Below are 19,689 nucleotides of genomic sequence, written 5' to 3'. Positions count from 1 at the left end.
AGCCATTCCCTTGCAAGAATGTCTGCCTGTTGAGTTGGAAACACAGCAATTACCTGGTCTTCTACAAATGAATAACTGTGAACTCTGAATTAATCATGGCCAATGGAACCCTATAGAGTTTTGAAATATCTGAGGACAGCAATGAAGAGTCCACAGTGACACAAAATTGTTTGAAGGCCAAATTCGTTCACATTCCAGGTAAGAAAAAATGGTATCTTATGTGGTAACATTTATGTTAACTCTGTGCACATCATGTAGGTAACATTAACGTACATGTTAAATTTCACGTTTCTAGATTTAGAACAAGATTCTTTCACACCTGCTGTAAATCAAAGGGACTTGAATAGATGTTTATAGCCCCACGAAGTGTGAACCTCAGGATGAGAAGCTGCTAAAAATTCTTTATGAACATGTTACAACATTAACATGTTACAACACTGGACAGGGGCCTCCCTGGTGGTCCAGTGGCTAAGACTCCACGCTCCTAATGCAGGGGACCCGGGTTTGATCCCTGGTCAGGTAACCAGGTGGCTCAGATGGTAAAGAATTTTCCTGCAATGAGGGAGACCTGGGTTCAGTCCATGGGTAGGGAAGATCCCCTGGAGGAGGGCATCCAACCCACTCTAGTATTCTTGCCTGGAGAATCCTATGAACAGATGAGCCTGTCGGGCTACAGTCCATGGGGTCACAAAGAGTTGGACATGGCTGAGCGACTAAGCACTGCACACAGGTAACCAGATCCCACATGCTGCACCAAAAATCCCACATGCCACAACTAAGAACCGGTGCAGTCAAGTAAATATCTAAATAAGAACACTGCACCAGAAATCTCTGGCTTCCTTTGGTTGTCTCCTTACCAAAGCTATTAAACTTCCCTAAATGTATTTTCTCACATGTGAAATAGAAATGTTACCTACACCTCACTGTGGAGAAACAGAAAATGGCACAGTGAAGCACTTTACACTCCATAAAACACAAACGCAGGGTCCACAAGGCAGGAAGAGCAGACGGTGCCATCACCAGATGAGCAGTGCAACCCGTCAGCAGAGCTACATGTGACTTGGGTAAAACGCATGGAGCGTGGATGAGATTATACTCCGTCACTTTTGATCCCAGTCTTGTTATCTCAACCAAAGACAGACAGATCCACTTTCAAGGACCAGCCAATCCTGGGGTTATTCCCAGGATGAAAGAGTCCACCTGAGTCACAGTCAGTCAGCTGCAGCAGCCAGTGCTCACTCAGTCCTGATGCAGAACTGCTAGTAAGATTACTTTCGTATCCACTGTCAGTTTAGACAACTATCTTACAGTCGCTATTAGGACGTCTTGATGAGAATGAAGTAAAAAATTTGGATTTAGTAAAAATATACTTTGGAGTTACTTTGGATAAATATTTAATTTTAAAAATGTGAATGAATAATTGGAGAAAGGAAAGCAGTATGTCAACAATACATTGTAAGCAGTGAAATTCAGAATGACAGAGTGTGAGGTGAAGGATGGCAGCTTTGCCTTAGCCTCTAAGATGGTATTCTGACAGGTTCTGCCTCTTCTCCAATGTGACTGGCTTAAGACACCAGTAAAGAACATGTGGCCTTGAAAGGACTGAAGTGGGGAGGCCCGATGGCAAACTGCTGTGTGGCAATGGGCCAGCAAGCCCCAGGAAGCCCAACTACACGAGACAGACTGGGGCACAGTGCACCCGGAGACAGAGACACACCAAAGGAGAGAACTACGGGGGGATTTCATTATCAGACACGTCCTCAGTTTCCCGAACCACAAAGAAGTCCCCCTCCCAAACAAGCTCCTTTCTCATGTTATTTAACTACGAGTTGTTCAAATCTTTTTTCTTTGCCTTCATTCCCAAGTAGAATTTTACTTCAGAAAGGCACATAAACTGAAGTTTTAAAAGTTATTAAAATGATGTAGGTAGCGGTGTAGTGGATTCCTTCACAAATTTAAATCAGAACCGGTCTTTTGAAGCCTGGAAGGAAATAATGAATCAATGAAATATTTCAAACTGTCCTCATCGACACTCAAGAAGTAAAAAGGTCTTAAAATTACAAGGGCACCTATACAAATGAGGCACACCAACAGTGCAGGGCTGCTGTGAGACCAGAGGCTGGAAAGGACACGTCAGCTGCAAGGGAAGGGAAGTTCTGCGTGGGGGACACAGCATGGATGTCTCCCAGCAATTACATGATGAATTAAGTTTATGAGGCTGAGTGAAAAAATACTGAAAGAAAAACAAAACTGATAAGAACTATATAGCACAGTATCACGTACCGACTCTCTGTAACCCCTGGGACTGAACCCCGAGAGTCTCCTCTGTCCATGGGATTCTCTAGGTGAGAATACTGGTGTGGGTTGCATTTCCTACTCCAGGGGAAATTCCCAACCCAGGGTCAAACCTGCAACCCTTGTGTCTCCTGCATTGAAGGTGGATTCTTTACCACTGTGCCACCTGGGAAGGCCACATTCAATTAAGTATAAATTAAAAACATACCCCATGCCAAGCAGTGTATCATTTCCCAGGACATAGATTTACAGATGTCAAACACAGAGTGGAGGACTGTTGTGTGACGAGAATGTTAGGAAACAGAATGAAATAAAAAACCAGGGAGCCCTCCACCGTTGGACAGTGAGCCCTGTACTAAAGAAATAAAATTAATTCAATTCTGCATCCAAGATTTAAAGAAAAATAAGTGTCTCCATAGCAATCAAGGGCTGGTGAATGTATGGTAAAGTACGCTCTCTGGGCATCTCGGAACCCACCCCTCAGGGAGACCATCACACTGACCAGACACCCCCTTACTCAGCGGGGCCCCTGCTCCACCCAGGAGAACGTGAAGCACTTAGTCTGTGCTGGGGACTGAGTGACTGATGGGTCCACTGATTTAATTCATCACACACCACCTGTGAGGTAATAAACACCTCACTGCACAGATTTTAAAGATCAAGTCACTTTCCAAAGTCAGAAAGGTCACTCAGTGGATTTGAACTTCATGTTTACTTTCATTTCCAACAGACCATGGCCTTTTCCCCAAACCACCTATACTGAGCATCTCTTCAGAGATTGAACCCTGAGATCGCTTTTGTTTCTAAAATGAAAACTCAACATTTTACATTTATTTTCTTCCTACTCTAAAGGGAGCACTGGCTCACAGTTAGAAATAAAAAGGGACTTCTTCCCTCGTGGTCCAGTGGTTGGGAACCCCCCCTTGCAGTGCAGGGGACCCGGGTTCGATCCCTGCTTGGGGAACTAAGATCCCACATGTTGTAGGGCAGCTCAGCCCGTGCACCACAACTACGTAAGTTCGAGAGCTCCAGAGCCTGTGCGCAGCAACACAAGAACCCTCACGACACAATGAGGATTCTGCACGCTGCAACTACGACCCGACACCGCCAAAAATAAATGATAAACAAATTCAAAAGAACTTTTACAGCCAGCCATTGACATGCTTTTTTATTCTGCTTGGATTTAATGAAAGTGCCCAGAGATCGTCGCCATGTCGGGAGCCACAGTACATTCCAATGAGGGACACTCCACTCTGCTCCCCCAGAAGCTTCAAAGCACCTAATGCGGGTCGCGGATCCAGGACACAGCAAGGTGTTCCTCTGAACATTAAGCCAGGCTCAGGGCAGACAAGCCAGTCCTTAGTCCCCCACGCTACTCTGACAGCCCTAAATCAGCTCCAAGATGACACTACACAGCACCTCTCAGGAGCAGGGCAGGGCCTGCGTCCAGCAGACAGTACTCACTGGGTGAGAAGATGACCCCTCAACCCTGTCCAAAAATGACACGGGAGAGCCAATTTGATCCTGGCTTTTATTATCAGGTCAGGACAGAGGAAGTACAGGGGAGTGGCAGCAGGAGGGCCATCGTCCCAGCCCCTGGCCGATCAGAACAGCACCTGGGGCCGGAAGTGCATCTGCCGGGTAGCGTTGTTCTTCATCCCCATCTTCAGCATCCACTTCGACTTCATCCTCTGGACATACTGCATGTCCCGCTGGCGCACCAGAGCTGCTCCTGGGGTTGGGAAGGGGGTGAGAATGAGGCAAAGGGCTGTGAGCCGTGATCAGAGAAAACCCAACTTGGCAGAGAATCAAAGCTGGTATCAGGTAAGCGGGCTCTAATATTTAACCAGGAGTTATTATCTGATGCCTCTATCCAACGAGCCCTGGGGGGTTCCGTGCACCCGCCACTGTGCACCAGGACTGCTCTCTATATACATGCCTCTTCAGTTTTCATCACCTGAAAAGGTCTAGAAGCCCAAAAGGTGAAGCCCACTGACCAAAGGCACAGAGAAAGGCAGACTAGAAACCAAGTCAGACAGGAATTCCTGACAAGACTAACAGGAAGTCTGTCCACTACATTTAAGTGGCCTCACAGCTCCCAGGGAGCCCGAGCGAGGGAACCCATGTGCATACATGAACGCAGAGGCCTTGACAATGGATTTCAGTTTCGGCGCTTTCCAGGCCATCGGAAAGCACCTCTCCCCATTCCTGTTTTCAGGGACTGACGTTCTCCTCAAAGATCCAAGCATAACGAGCTGCACTCAGCAGACCTCAGAATAGATTTAAATAGTTTCATAGTGATGATGTTTCAAAGCTGAACAATTTCAGTAGCGTGCTCTAGCCTTCTGAGTCTTACTAAGCTTTCTAAAGAAAAATTTCAACGAAGGATGATAGCCGGTGTTTATTATGTGCATGTACTATGTCATACATGCTTTATGACATTCAATCTGCACGACTCTATATGTAAATATTATTAATACCACCTCCATTTTATCAGTGAGAAAGCAGAGGCTTCGATTAACTAAATTACTCAGACTCTTTGTATAAGAACCTATAAGAATATCAGGTAAGTCATGTTTGACTCTACAGCTCAAACTATATTGCTTCAAGGACATTATTTAATTCCACTGTATAACCTCCAGAATTTCAACCTTTGATGATTACTGAACAATTATTTTTGCAATTATACCTCCTAAAAAAGTTAATGGTTTACAGGCAGTTTTAAAAAGCTACTGTGCTGGGGAATATGAAATTTTTAAGTCATAGAGCTTTGGGTTTATCGCCATATGTGTCTCAAGTGGTCATAGGCAAGAAGGTAAGTTTCCCCCAGAGAGGACCCATAAGAACAGAGTGAAGAGAACCATGTCACCCAAGCCCCTTTGTGTAACGCAAGTTCCTGGGCTGGCCCGGGAGGTCCCCACGGACGTACCTGTGCTGCCAGTCCATCCCAGGGCTCTGTACTGCTGCAGGACCTGGCCCACAGCCTTCCGATTCTTAGCAACCGCCACAGCTCTCGACAAGCCAAACCGCTGCTTGTAGTATCTCATCAAGGAGCGATGACCCACCCTGGCACCTGGTTTTCAAAAGAACAGTACTGAAGTACGGAGGTGGATCATTTTTCAAAGCAGAGTTATAAAGCAAGAGCTTTCCAAATCACTTTTCATGTTCATCTAGCTGGCAAACGCATGTGCCAGGAAAAAAAACACTCCTATCAGCTGAAGAAAGATGAAGCTGTATGTTTACCAACGAGGGAAAGAAGGCAAACCCGAGCAGAGACACTGAGGGACATCCCTGGTGGTCCAGTGGCTAAGACTCCGTGCTCCCAAAGCAGAGGGCCCAGGTTTGATCCCTGGGCAGGGATCTAGATCCCACGTGCTGCAACTAAGAGTTCACACGCCACAACTAAAGATCCCGAGTTTGCAACTAAGACCTGGTGTAGCCAAATCAGTGAGTAAATAAATATTAAAAAAAAAACAAAACCCTGGAGGAGGAAATGGCAACTCACTCCAGTATTCTTGCCTGGGAAGTCTCATGGACAGAGCAGTCCATGGCATTGCAAAGAGTCGCACACAACTTAGCAACTAAACAACAACAACACACAACCAGGCAGACTGTGAACTGGGGAAATACTTCTTGATGGAAATGTGGCATAAAACAGAGTGAAGTGACCTAGCAACATGGAACAGAGAGTTCTGTAAGAAATTAAAACTTGTGTATAGAATAATAGTTGCAAATATTCAACCAATTAAGTCTACGGCTAAAGGAGAAAAGAACAGTAGAGACGCTGACAAGTGATAACAGTAGAGACAGTGACAAGTCACTGTCAAGTGAAAAATGCAGCCCCCGCACTTACGATATGCCTCCACAGAAATTCACATGGCCATCCCTACTAATACAGGTAACAGGGTCCTAGGAGACAAGGAATTTTAACTCTCTTTAAAAGAAAAAAGATTGAACCAATAATGGCCCGATTTTAGTTCTACAAGCCACAGTCTGGGTTTAGAAGAGAAGCCAATCCACTTTCCCTTTGCTAACATTCTCTAATGGGGTGCTTCTCAAACAGGGGTGACTTTATCCCCAGAGGATACGTAGCAATGACTGGAGTCACTGCTGGTTGTCACAGGTAGAGGGAAGCTCCTGACACCTAGTGGGTCGAGACCAGGGATTTGGCTAAACACCATACAATGCACAGGACAGCCCCTCAGCGAAGAATTATCTGGCCCAAAATGTCCATAGTGCTGAAGTGGAGAAACCCCGACCTACTGCTTTCTAAATGTTGGAAGTTTTTTGGGTAGAAAGACCATGAACAGAATACTATAACTATTATAGATGGCTATATTTGCTTTTAGAATCTAGATTTTTAACCTACTAGAAAAATCTCTATCAGGTTATTTTGTGTGAAGTCCCAGTACTTGACGAGCTACCTGCGTAACATTTTGCTCCCTACACAGATATGAATAAGTGATTACTTCCAGGTGATTGATTTGTGACCAGACTCAGGAAACAACAAAAAAAGAAATTTTCAATTCCAGGATGCTGTGGTCTCTGGATACTAACATGGATGAACGATGTCTCCCTGGACCCGATTGTTTTGGTGGGGGAAGAATTAACAAAGCTCCCAGACCACCAGAAACAAGTAAGACACAGCAATGCAGAAGGCTCGCACGTACATGGAGGCTCTAGCAGCAAAGCCCAGCAGTGCTGATGACAACTTTCTATTTATAATGTAGGTCAGGATGCTCTGAGTTTGCAACAAAGACTTCCTCAGAATCATTAAATGATAATGCTGCTCATTAGGACTTACTAAATTGATTTATTTACATTTGTAAGCAGCATTTAGAAATACCTATTCTTGAAGGCTATCTTTTAAGACATGTTTGAAGAGGGTTCATGAATCAGTGCCAGGGTTTCTGACACCTAGCAGGAGAACTGTAAGCGCTGTTTAGAGCCACCCCTTCCTGTGGCAATGACAGGCGTGCCTGGCAGTAAGCACCTAGCACAGGCGCTGAGAACAGCTCCGCTTCGTACCAGAACACAGCGTGCCTGTCCATAAGTAACAGATGGGAAGTGTCTGAGTCAGGCTGAAGCTTCCACCTGTCCATCTATCTTCTGCCACAGTAATAACTGCTTACAAGACTGTCCACTCCTGATCTAAAATATGATACAAGTGAACTTAACAAAACAAAGCAGACTCACGGACATAGAAAACAAGCTTTTGGTTCCTGAAGAGGAAAGAGGGTCAGGGAAGGAGAAATTAGGGCTTTGTAACTGCAGTAGCAGATACAAACTGCTATGTATAAAATAGATAAACAACAATGTCCTACTACACAGCACAGAAAACGATATTCAATATCCTGTAATAAACTCTAATGAAAAAGAACACACACACACATATACATATTTATGCCAACATGTAGAATCATTTTGCTGTACAACAGAAACTCACACAAGAGCGTACATCAAACTATACTTCAATTAAAATGAAAAAGACTGTCTGCTGCTGCTGCTGCTAAGTCACTTCAGTCGTGTCCAACTCTGTGCAACCCCATAGACAGAAGCCCACCAGGCTCCCCCGTCCCTGGGATTCTCCAGGCAAGAACACTGGAGTGGGTTGCCATTTCCTTCTCCAATGCATGAAAGTGAAAAGTGAAAGGGAAGTCGCTCAGTCGTGTCCAACTCTTAGCGACCCCATGGACTGCAGCCTACCAGCCTCCTCCGTCCATGGGATTTTCCAGGCAAGAGTACCGAGTGGGGTCCTACTTAACAAAGAGCCTAACATTTGACATTAGACAGTGAAAAAGAAGTATCTCTAACAGTAATTTCCCTAAGATTGATTATGTATCTCTTGTGGATCCAGTGGGAGATTCTTCTGGCTAGTCAGCAACTAACTGGAGCTGTCTTCACACCAACCTGCTCCAGAGGAACTGAAGAGCGAAGGGGGAACTGAGCCGACCAGTCTTGGATACAAATACTCACGGCGCCCTCTACTGGATGCTTTATGTCACTGCCTCTGGGACCATCAAGATCACGGCATCCGGTCCCATCACTTCATTGCAAATAGATGGGGAAACAGTGGAAACAGTGACAGACTTTTATTTTCTTGGGCTCCAAAATCACTGCAGCTGGTGACTGCAGCCATAAAATTAAAAGATGCTTGCTCCTTTGGAAAAAAGGTATGACAAACCTATACAGCATACTAAAAAGCAGAGATATTACTTTGCCAACAAAAGTCCATCTAGTCAAAGCTATGGTTTTTCCACCAGTCATATATGGGGATGTGAGAGTTGGACCGTGAAGAAAGCTGAGCACCGAAGAATTAATGCTTTTGAACTGCGGTGTTGGAGAAGACACTTGAGAGTCCCTTGGACTGCAAGGAGATCCAACCAGTCCATCCTAAAGGAGATCAGTCCTGAATATTTATTGGAAAGACTGATGCTGAAGCTGAAACTTCACACACCTGGTGTGAAGAACTGACTCCTTGGAAAAGACCCTGATGCTGGGAAATACTGAAGGCAGGAGGAGAAGGGGATGACAGAGGATGAGATGGTTGTATGGCATCACCAAATCAATGGATATGAGTTTGCACAAGCTCCGAGATTTGGTGATGGACAGGGAGGCCTGGTGTGCTGCAGTCCATGGGGTCGTAGAGTCAGACATGACTGAGCGACTGAACTGAAACTGACCTGAAGCAACTACAGTCAAGGAATCCCAACTACTTGCTGCTTTTGAAACCAGTTTTATGCAGACTCTACTAAGGGTAGTTGATTAAATATCACTATGCTCTCCACATTAGAATCCTTCTCAAATCAGCTTCATGCTAATGTCCACACCACCCAGTCATATAACTGAACATAATCAGAAGTTTCTGAATGGTGAATTTGTTCAAAGAAATAACCAGGTGATTGAATATACTGCCATAATGCCACTACACGTCTAAACGGTGTTTATTTGAGAATTCCTATTTCCTTGGTTCATTAGAAAAAACCCATACCAGTATTGAGGGAGAAAACCAATGGACAATAAACTGTCATATCTCATTACAACCAAGACTGACCAGAGGATGACTGGTTTTTAAAATGAGATAGTAAAAGTGTATGTAACTGTAGAGCTGGAAAAAATTTCAGAATATTGCTAGTTTCTGGTTCACTAAGAAAGCCATGTACTATTGCTATTTAAATGAATTCTATTATAAGGTTTCAGAAGTCAGTCATCTGTGAAGAAGACCCAGGAAGGCAATGACTGATGTATATGTAGATAGTTCCTTTTCTGGCTCCAGGTCACACATGCTTTTTAGACACTACATGCAGACTCTCCCCAGGGTGGGGAGATACACTTATTCACATGGTCAAAAAAATCTGTGTAGCCACACAGGTTACTTGATGCCGTTATGGCCTTTCCCCAGGAAAATGTACGTACAGGAAGAGATGTGCAGAGCCTAGTTACCCCGGGTTGGGGCAGTACCTGGCAGTCGGTTAGGTCTCTCCAGAGGCTGTATAATGGTACAGTACTGCCTGGTACTCTAGGACCACAAGGGTCACTCACTACTGCCAAGTCTCCCTCAAGAGCTGCCTGAGGTCACCATCCGACACTTTAAAACAGCATGACTCTGTACGTGGACAGGCAGCTGTCAGTAAGGAAGTTCATGTTTAAAAACGCGAGAATAGGACTCCTCTGGAAGTCCAGTGGTTAAGACTTTGCCTTCCAATGCAGAGGGTGTGGGTTCGATCCCCAGTTAGGGAGCTAAGATACCACTTGCCCCAGAGCCAAAACATAAAACAGAAACAATGTTGTAACAAATTCAATAAAGATTTCTTTAAAAAAGTCCACATAAAAAATATCTTAAAAATAAAGACTAAATAATACCCAAGAAACTGGACCTACAAGTTAATCTCATGGCCCTTTCTTCTTTGATTGTGTGATGAACAAGCAATCTGCCACCTGGGGCTGTAGGCAAATATGACACGTGGTCCCTGAGGCCACGTTGGAGCCCAGGGTGGCTCCTTCGGCTCTCTTTACCTGCCCTGTGGCAGGCCCAGGGAAGTCACCTCCAACTTTCCAGTCACTCAGTCAACAGACGTGGCTCCCATGTATCTGAGGCACTGTGCTGAGATGAAAGAAGCCAGTTTGGTCCTCACAGAAACAGGGACAGAAGGCAAGCGAGTCAACGAGTACCAAGAAGAAGAGACCCATCATGAGGGCCGTGCGAGTGTCACAGGAGCAGAGGAGACTCTCCTCACCCAGGGCGGGAGCTCAGCTCAGCCGCTTGGAGCATGGAACCCAACTTGAGTCTCAGAAGAAGACAGGCAGTGCGTGTACAAAGGCCTAGAGGAGGGAAACTTCATGTGGGCAGGAAAAGGAAGCACACAAAGACACTGGTGACAAAGTGACCCTGAAGGCCAGGGCTGCCCCTGGGAATTCCAGAGGGAAAAGAAAATATAGCAGAATGGTGTTTGTTTTAGAAAGAATGTTCCAGTGGCCAAGTGGAAATCAGACTGGAGAAGGCCAGAGAGGAAGCTTTCATGGTAACACAGACAAATGGACAAGGAGGCAAAAAAAAGAAAAATTATTCAAAACGCAAATTCCTAACTAATTAGGAACTGCAATTAGTTACCATCTGGATTTAGGAGAGGAATAAAGGATCCTGAGAAGACACTCAGTTTTGGCTTTGGCGAACCTGAGGAGACTGGATCACTCTGGGCAATGTGTTGTTGTCTAGACAGCTAAGGAGTCTTTAAGTTTCTGAAGTTTTAAGTCCAGATGAAAATTTCTCTCAAAATAGCCTATATTTCTTAAATAGGATATCCTCACTGTTGAGCAGACTTTTGTCATGAAAAGTGCTAAAGTGGCTGCAAAACGAAGCCCACATTCCTAGTGATCCTGCTACAGCCAGACACTGCTGGCAGGGACTAGCACATTCACCTTCTCCAAGTCTACTGTGATCTTAGTCTCCCAGGTGGAACTAGTGGTAAAAACCCTGGTGGGCTCCATAGGGTCGCAGAGTCGGACATGACTAAAGCGACTTAGCATGCAAGGAAGGGGAACCTAATAAAATAAGGGCCCAAGCAACTAGTTTTTGAAAAAGAAGTTTTCAAACTTATGTCTGAGGTTCTGCATTAGTATTTTCACCAGGGGAAGAGATCAGGTCCCTTGTGATACACGTAAGCCTGTTTTGCTGCTGTGTATTGTACGGGCCACAATATTCTGCTGCATTATAGCTTTCTTATCACTGTAGAGGAGCTATATCCTCAAGACAGGTTCCGCCGGCACTTTCCTCCAACTGTCACTGCATAAAGCTGCCCTTCACCTTAGAAGGTTATTATTCCAGGTTAAGCAGGGCTGTCTGTTCCTAAACAGCAATATTGCATGTGGATTGCAAACAGCACAAGGTGGTTCCATCATGGCAGACATGTACCCACTGGCAGCATGGCTGCTCCTGCACCCCCCATCACAGCAAATCTCCCAGGCAGTGGAGGAAAGGTGGAATGGGCTCTTCACTGATGAGGTCCCTGATCTTAGGCAAATTACTCATCCGTCTAAGCTTCAGGTGGCTCATATGTCAAAAAAGGACAACAGAATCTAACTCACAGACTTGATCTAAAGATAAAATAATGTATCTGCCTGAATATACTAACTTCTCAGTAAATATACTATTAGAACCTTATTATCTTATCATTCCATTCCCTGTCATTTTAAAATGTATATTCTCTAGCTGCTCCCATTCCTATCAGCTAAGCATTAACACTATAAACAATATTTCACACTTCTCATATTCATAGCTTTCCTTCTTCTTTTCATATCTGGGACAAAATTCTACCATTATGAATGCTGTTCCCCAAAGGAGAAGGCAGAATTTAAACTCCAAGTCTCTCCCTGCACCCAGAATATGAACAGGAAGCCTAGGTGCTGTCAATTATATCCAACCATGCCAGACTAACACATGCAGTCTGAACAACTATGGAAACAGGAATTAGTTCAAGGAATAAGGGCAAAGTCAAGTTTAACAAGAAAAATCCAGGAGCCAAAAAGCTAGATAATAAACAGTATACAAAAGGTTTATGTATTGAAAAGAAAGGAAACGGCCGATTAAAGCATTATAAATCACAACAAAGTGAGGAAAACACTGATGCAACTTAAACAAAACAGCTAAATCAGAGCTATGGGGCTCCCTTCAGAGGTGACCTAGTCCAAGGAACATAGACACACACTTGAAGTTGTAGGTTCTCTCCCCACAGCGTGGAAGGCAAGTGATGGGAACACACTTCTCCGATAATCTCAATGGCGTGAAGCTACGTATTCTGGACAAATGCACTTACCAGAAGGGAGAATCAGCTCCATGGTTTCATCGTCATAATCCAGGGTCTTTTCTGAGGGCAGCTCCTCAGTCTCATCATGGTCCTCGCCTTCTTTGTGATCTGGGTAGCTACTCCTGGAACCATGGAATGCCATTAACACACAGACCAAGACCCCAAATCTCATTAAAATACTGCCAACCTACTAGATCACTGAAGGGGTGGCGGGTAGGGGTTAACGTCTACAGGGACTACACTGAAAGCTTCTGGAGAGAAAACAATTTGCTAGCATTTTCTCTTTAGTAAAGTAAGCAAATAGCCTGTGAATTCAAATTGGACCCCAGACCTAAATGTAAAACACAAAACTATAAAAAATCCTAGAAGATAATGTAGAAGAAAACCTGGATGACTTAAGGTTTGGTGATGACTTTTTAGGCATGACACAAAAGGCACAGTTCATGAAAGAAAGAACTGATCAACTAAACTTCATTCAAATTAAAAACTTCTGCTCTGTGAAAAACAGTATCAAGAGAATTAAAATACAAGATGAAGACTTGGAAAAAGTATTGACAGAAGACACATCTGATTAAGGACTGTTATCCAAATGTAAAAAGAACTCTCAAAATTCAACAGTAAGAAAATAACCGATTCGGCCAAAAATGGGCCAAAGACCTCAACAGACTCCTCACTAAGAAGAAACACATGGCAAATAAGCATATAAAAAAGATGCCCACAGCATATGTCATCAGAAAAATGGAAATTAAAACAGAGATATCACTACACACCTATCAGAATGGCCCAGACCCGGAACATCTAATGCTGGGGAGGGTCTGGGCAGTAGGAATCCTTCGTTGCCAGCAGGGATACAGGAGGGCAGAGCCACCTTGGAAGAGCTGGCCGCTTGTTGCAAAATCAAACATACTCTTACCATAAGACCCAGCCTGCTGCTTGGATTTACCCTAAGGAGTCGAAAACTTCTGTCTATACAAAAACCTGCAGGTGGATTACAGAAGATTTATCCAAATTCCTACAACTTGGAAGAAACCAACACGGACTTCAATAGGTGACTAGATAAACAAACTGGTACATCCATGCAAGGGAATAGTTTTGGATTACACTAAAAAAAATGAGCTAGCAGGCCATGAAAAGACACAGAAGAACCTTAAAAGCATGTTACTGTGAAAGAAGCCTGAAAAGGCTACATTCTGTATGATTCTAACCAGACAATATTCTGGAAAAGGCAAAAATATGGAGATATTAAGTATCACTGTTTTCTAGGGATCGGGTGAAGGAGAATGATGAACAGGCAGAACACAGAGGATGTGTAAGCCAATGAAACTACTCTGAGGGTGGATACAGGTCACTATATGTACATCTGTCCATACTCACAGAACAGACAACACCAAGAGCGAACACTGAACTATGGACTTTGAGCGATAACTGGTGGGTCAACTTGGTTCATCAAATGCAATGTATGTGCCACTGGGGGAGGCTGATAATGAGGGAGGCTATGCACTTGTAGGGTGAGGAGTACATAAGAAACTGCTATACCTTCGGCCCAATTTTGCTGAGAACCTAAAACTGTTCCTAAAAACAGTGAGCAAATAACCTACACCAATTCTTCATCTGTGTTATCTGTTTCTCTCGAGGAGGGCTGGCAAACAGGGGAAGAGGAAGAGGCTGTACAGTGGGAGATGCAGCTCTCCTCAACTTAAATCCTTACAGAAACAAGTTCTAGAAGAGTGCAGTCCAGGAGAACTCTGTGATGATACAGATCTTCAGTCTGCGTGTCCAGTATGGTGGCTACTTTGAAAGCACATCTGCTTTTAAGCATAGGTCTTGAAATGTGGGTGGTGCAACTGAAGAACCGAATTTTAAAATTTTTAATTTAATTAATTATCCCAAAGAGTGACATGAGTACATCTAGAAATCAGCAAATTAAGACACTGTAGTTCTAGAAGAATCTCTGTCTTTCACAAATACACACAGAAAATAATTAGAGAAAATCACACTAAAATGTTAACAGTAAGGCAGATAAGTCAACAGGAATGGACAAAAGACTAGATCGGACACTTCACAAGAGATATTCAAGTGGTTAAGATACCTAGTTAACACACAGTAAAAGGTTCTCAACTGCATTAGTTCTCATCAGAGAAACGCACATCAAAACCACAATGGATACCCCTACACAGCCGCCACTTTTACCCCTACACAGCCACCAAAGTGGCTATAATGAAAAACTGTCAGGACAAGTGAGAAATGAGAAATCAGGAGGAAAATGCAAAAGGACAACTTAAAAGACCAGGACTTTTTTGAACACCTGTATCAGGGGGACTCTGCACTCTGGCATGGTCATGACACACACCTGCTTGCAAAGCAGAGCTGTGATGGGTCATAGGCACACCGACACTAAGCACCAACCACTCAGGCAAAACTGAACTTCGGACCGTTGACACCACAGCAAACAAAAACAAGCTTTCAAACCAGACGAACTTACAGTTTGGGCCTAAGATCGTCTCTTTGTCAGATATGTGTGTTTACCTCTGTGATACTCAGTTTCTCATTTACAAAATGACAGGAAATAAGCACCTCTTACAAAAGTGTTCTAAGAGGTATTAAGAATAGGGTATCCGACAGAGCCAGACACAGTTACCAGGGAGGGGCACAGGTGAATCCAATGCAAATGTGATGAGTTTGCTTCGCTCCATGTTACAAACCAGACTGACCTAAAATCATAGAAGTCCGCAAATTCCAAAAGAGCGTCCCCATCTGTGAAGAGCTTACAGTGACTCCGGTCATTCATGTGTGCCTGTACCGCCTCCGTGGAGTAGAAGGACTTCCCTCTCTCGTTGCACCACAAGCAAATCTTCCCAACACCAACTTTCTCTCCTGGAAAAAAAGTTGAGAAAAAGACATGAAAGCAGCTTTTTGCAGCCAGATTATATCTCATCATCTATCTCATCACAATAAAAAACTTGGTGGTCAAGTTTTTGATTTTCACAAAATCAGTAGGTCATTAAATCCAAGACTGGTGAGAAACACAAAGTTAATGCCCCCCAATAATGCAGGGTTTCATCATTAAAAAAGAAAAGAACATTATACTCACCCAAATATTTAATCAGTCCCTTAAGATCCGAAAGATATTCTACATCAGGAATAAAGAAGCTGTGGACTTTGGTCATATGAGCCACATTTTTTGTGAGGGAGCTTGAGTGATGTGGACAAAACAAGCAGTCCGTTATGGGGATGGCACCAAGGGGGGTGCTTCCTCCTGCCTCTTCCTCTTCTGCATCCTGCTCCTCCTCCTCCTCCATGGCTTCAGCATCCTCACATTCCAAGTCCTCATCAGAATCAATATCCTCCCAGTCTTCAAGCCAGAGATTTCGAAAACAAAATTAGTAGATGTCAGTGTTAGCTATTCATTTACCACTCACCAGTCTGCATGGCTAAGGAATGCCTTAGTCTTCCTTGTTCAGGGCACAGTAAACCCGTTGAAGGGGGCTTTGGCTCCTTTTCTAGGTATATATGAACACTTTCAATCAGTGTTAGTGGGATGTGAGATGCCATAGGGGAAGAAAGGGGGAAAAAAAAACTCACCAAGTCAAGTTAGCTAGGTCGAAGGCTCAAACCTCCCGTTTCAGGTTAGCTGATTCTGAACTTCTCAGTGCACGGTTTTACCAAACTAGGTTAAGTGTAAAGCCATCATAACTAGATACCCAATAGAAATAACACATTCTACAGCAGAAGGTGTAGGGGGTAATGTGTACCCTTCTGCATATGTTAAAAATCTCTCCATTCAATAAACAGAGAAAGGATCTATTCATTCTACAAATATTTACTAAGCTAATTCTCACCCTTCGCCCATCTTAAGGTTTCAGTATCTCAATTTAATACAACAGTGAGGGGAAGACAGAGGATGAGATGGCTGGATGGTATCACGGATGCGATGGACATGAGTTTGAGCAGACTCAGGAGTTGGTGATGGACAGGGAGGCCTGGCGTGCTGCAGTCCATGGGGTCGCAAAGCGTCGGACACGACTGAGCGACTGAACTGACAACTGACTTAACTGATAAAATGCCCTGTAAGGATGCTGGCCACACCGGTCAGTTCAGAAAGCATGGAAACCACCTTCACTCATCATCTTCACTTAAAAACTGACACCTCCCCGCTCCAACCTCAAGGATAAACTGAAAACCTGAGGACCAACCCCTCCCTAGCCCCGCCCCCCAGGCCGGTCCTCACCGTCCGCATCCAGGTCTTCTTCACTCTCTTCCTCCCCCTGCTGTTTCGCCAACTTCTTCGCCTGCCGTTCAAACCACCGCAGCCGGGGAGGTTTCTCGCCCGGGTCTCGCGGCTGAGTCCCACGTCCGCCGGCGGCCACGGGACACCCGGGCTCCGCCTCGGGCGCTGGCGCCGCCTTCTTGGGAGACGTGGACGGCTGAGCCTTGATGACCTGCTGGATGGCCGCGTTCACCGCATCCTTGTCCACACTGTCTACGCCCAGCCCTTTCTCCAAGTTCTTCTCGTTCATGAGTGCCACTTTCCGACTCACCGCCTGCTTCTCGAGCTCCACGTGCCGCCGGGACCTGAGGTGGTTTTCGTAGGCCTTGAAGGAAGCAAACTTCTTACTGCAGACGGTGCAGTAGGTGGCCGCGCCTTTGCTCTCTGGCTCCGCCAGGGCCCGCTGTGCCCGCACCCGCTCCTGGAAGCCCTCGAGGCTGACGGGGGCCATGCCGGCCACTTTGCGCCTCAGGTTGTAGCGGTGCCAGTCCGTCTTGTAGTGGACCCGCTGCGCCTCCGCATCTTCCAACACCGCCCGGCAGGTGTTGCAGGTGTAGGTCGCCATCCCCAGGCGGGAAATAATGCGCGACCGAGGCAGAAATCTAGCAACCAGAGGCCTGACCACACCAAAAGAACCGAACTGCGAGCTGACTTCCGGACTGAATCGTGTCATCCCCAGCCGGACAGGAAGTCCCGCCTCTCAGGCTGTAGCCACGCCTCCGCCGCGGAGAGTCCCGGGAAAGTGGGGGAAGCCAGTGACGCATCCGGCCCCGCCCAGTCGACCTGAGCTGAGTGTTGAGTCAACAAAAGTGGGCGTGTTCTGAGGTGGTTATTGATTGACAGGCCTAGCCCCGGCCGAATTAATGTCTGGGTTTGTTTTTTTTCCTGTACGTTGAAACTTGAGGCCAGGAAGGGTGGCCGCCTCGCGGAAACGCGGCTTGGGGAATCCGGAGGACTGATGTGGTTGACCACTCGACGGTCGAGGACTCTCTGAAGTTCGTGCCCCTGCAGCCCCGGGAGTGGGTGTCACGAAAGCCAGGACTGCTGGTTAGACCGTTGGTCGGACCATCAGAGACCTCTTCCCGAGGGCTGAGAGACTCAGGTTGGAGGCTGAGGGAATTCACAGGAAAACCAGAGTCCAGGCCAGAGCCTCGGCCTTACTAGGGCGGCCCTTCCAATGAAGGGCGCAGGGGAACCTCCTGAATCAATAGTTCGCACCTGGGAGCACAGAGCCCCCGTCCAGCTGCTGCCCATTAGGAATAGAATCCCGGACATGCAGGTCATCTTAAATCTAATAGTAGCCATGTTTTAAGAAAGCAGAAAGAAAGATAAGATGGCCATTTTTTTAAACTCCGTATCATGGCAAATAGATGGGGGAAACACTGGAAACAGTGGCTGACTTTATTTTGAGGGGCTCCAAAATCCCCGCAGATTGTGATTGCAGCCATCAAATTAAAAGACGCTTACTCCTTGAAAGGAAAGTTATGACCAACATAGACAGCATATTAAAAAGCAGAGACATTACTTTGCCAGCAAAGGTCCGTCTAGTCAAGGCTATGGTTTTTCCTGTGGTCATGTATGGATGTGAGAGTTGGACTGTGAAGAAGGCTGAACGCCGAAGAATTGATGCTTTTGAACTGTGGTGTTGGAGAAGACTCTTGAGAGTCCCTTGGACTGCAAGGAGATCCAACCAGTCCATTCTAAAGGAGATCAGTCCTGGGTGTTCATTGAAGGACTGATGTTGAAGCTGAAACTCCAATACTTTGGCCACCTGATGCGAAGAGCTGACTCATTGGAAAACACTCTGATGCTAGGAAAGATTGAGGGCAGGAGGAGAAGGGGACAACAGAGGATGAGATGGTTGGATGGCATCACAGACTCAATGGACATGAGTTTGGGTTGACTCCGGGAGTTGGTGATGGATAGGGAGGCCTGGCGTGCTGTGGTTCATGGGGTCGCAAAGAGTCGGACACGACTGAGTGACTGAACTGGATCCTGTAATAAGCCCAGTATAGCAGGCTTCCCAGGTGGTGATAGTGGTACAGAAACCTCCTGCCAATGCAGGAGACATGAGTTCTATCCCTGGGTCAGGAAGATCCCCTGGAGAAGGACGTGGCAACCCTTTCCAATATTCTTGCCTGGAGAATCCCATGGACAGAGGGGCCTGGTGGGCCACAAGCCATAGGTCGCAAAGAGCTGGACACCACTTAAGTGACCTGAATATTATTTCAACAGGTAGTCAAGACAAAGGATTTAATGAGACATTTACGTGGTTTGTTAGTACTAAATCTTGGGATTCCAGAGTGAATTTACAACTAACGCCCACCTCACTTCGGACTCGGAGAAGGCACTGGCAACCCACTCCAGTACTCTTGCCTAGAAAATCCCATGGGTGGAGGAGCCTGGCAGGCTACAGTCCATGGGTTCGATAAGAGAGTCAGACATGACTGGGCGACTTCACTTTCACTTTTCACGTTCATGCACTGGAGAAGGAAATGGTAGCCCACTCCAGTGTTCTTGCCTGGAGAATCCCAGGGACGGAGGAGCCTGGAGGGCTGCCGTCTCTGGGGTCCCACAGAGTGGGACACAACTGAAGCGAATTAGCAGCAGCAGCAGCACTTCAGACTAGCTTCATTTCGTGTGCTCAGTTAGCTCTGTCCTTTCATTTGTCCCAGCCCAGTTCTATAGGAGGCACTTATGTTGACGGAAAGGGGAGTTCTTATACTTCTGTGCACAGCCTAACAAGCAATCAGCCTGTTTCAAAATTGAATGGCTACATGTTTTAAATACAAGGGAGCCAGAGCACCAAAGAAAAGACTTAAA

At 45.6% G+C, this 19,689-nt stretch overlaps 1 protein-coding gene across 1 annotated transcript; it reads right to left on the bottom strand.

The window, feature by feature from the left end:
* Positions 1–3,809: 3,809 nt before the first annotated feature.
* Positions 3,810–17,527, bottom strand: ZNF622 (zinc finger protein 622). The gene is given in 6 exon segments (NM_001034451.1): positions 3,810–4,027; positions 5,225–5,368; positions 12,609–12,721; positions 15,311–15,473; positions 15,691–15,951; positions 16,828–17,527. Coding segments are annotated over 6 exon segments (1,413 nt in total). The 5' UTR covers positions 17,432–17,527; the 3' UTR covers positions 3,810–3,899.
* Positions 17,528–19,689: the final 2,162 nt, after the last annotated feature.

This window comes from Bos taurus, chromosome 20 (assembly GCF_002263795.3).
Source record: "Bos taurus isolate L1 Dominette 01449 registration number 42190680 breed Hereford chromosome 20, ARS-UCD2.0, whole genome shotgun sequence".
Classification (NCBI taxonomy): domain Eukaryota; kingdom Metazoa; phylum Chordata; class Mammalia; order Artiodactyla; family Bovidae; genus Bos; species Bos taurus.
Note: the sequence above shows the minus strand (reverse complement) of the source record. Positions and strands in the feature narration are given on the sequence as shown.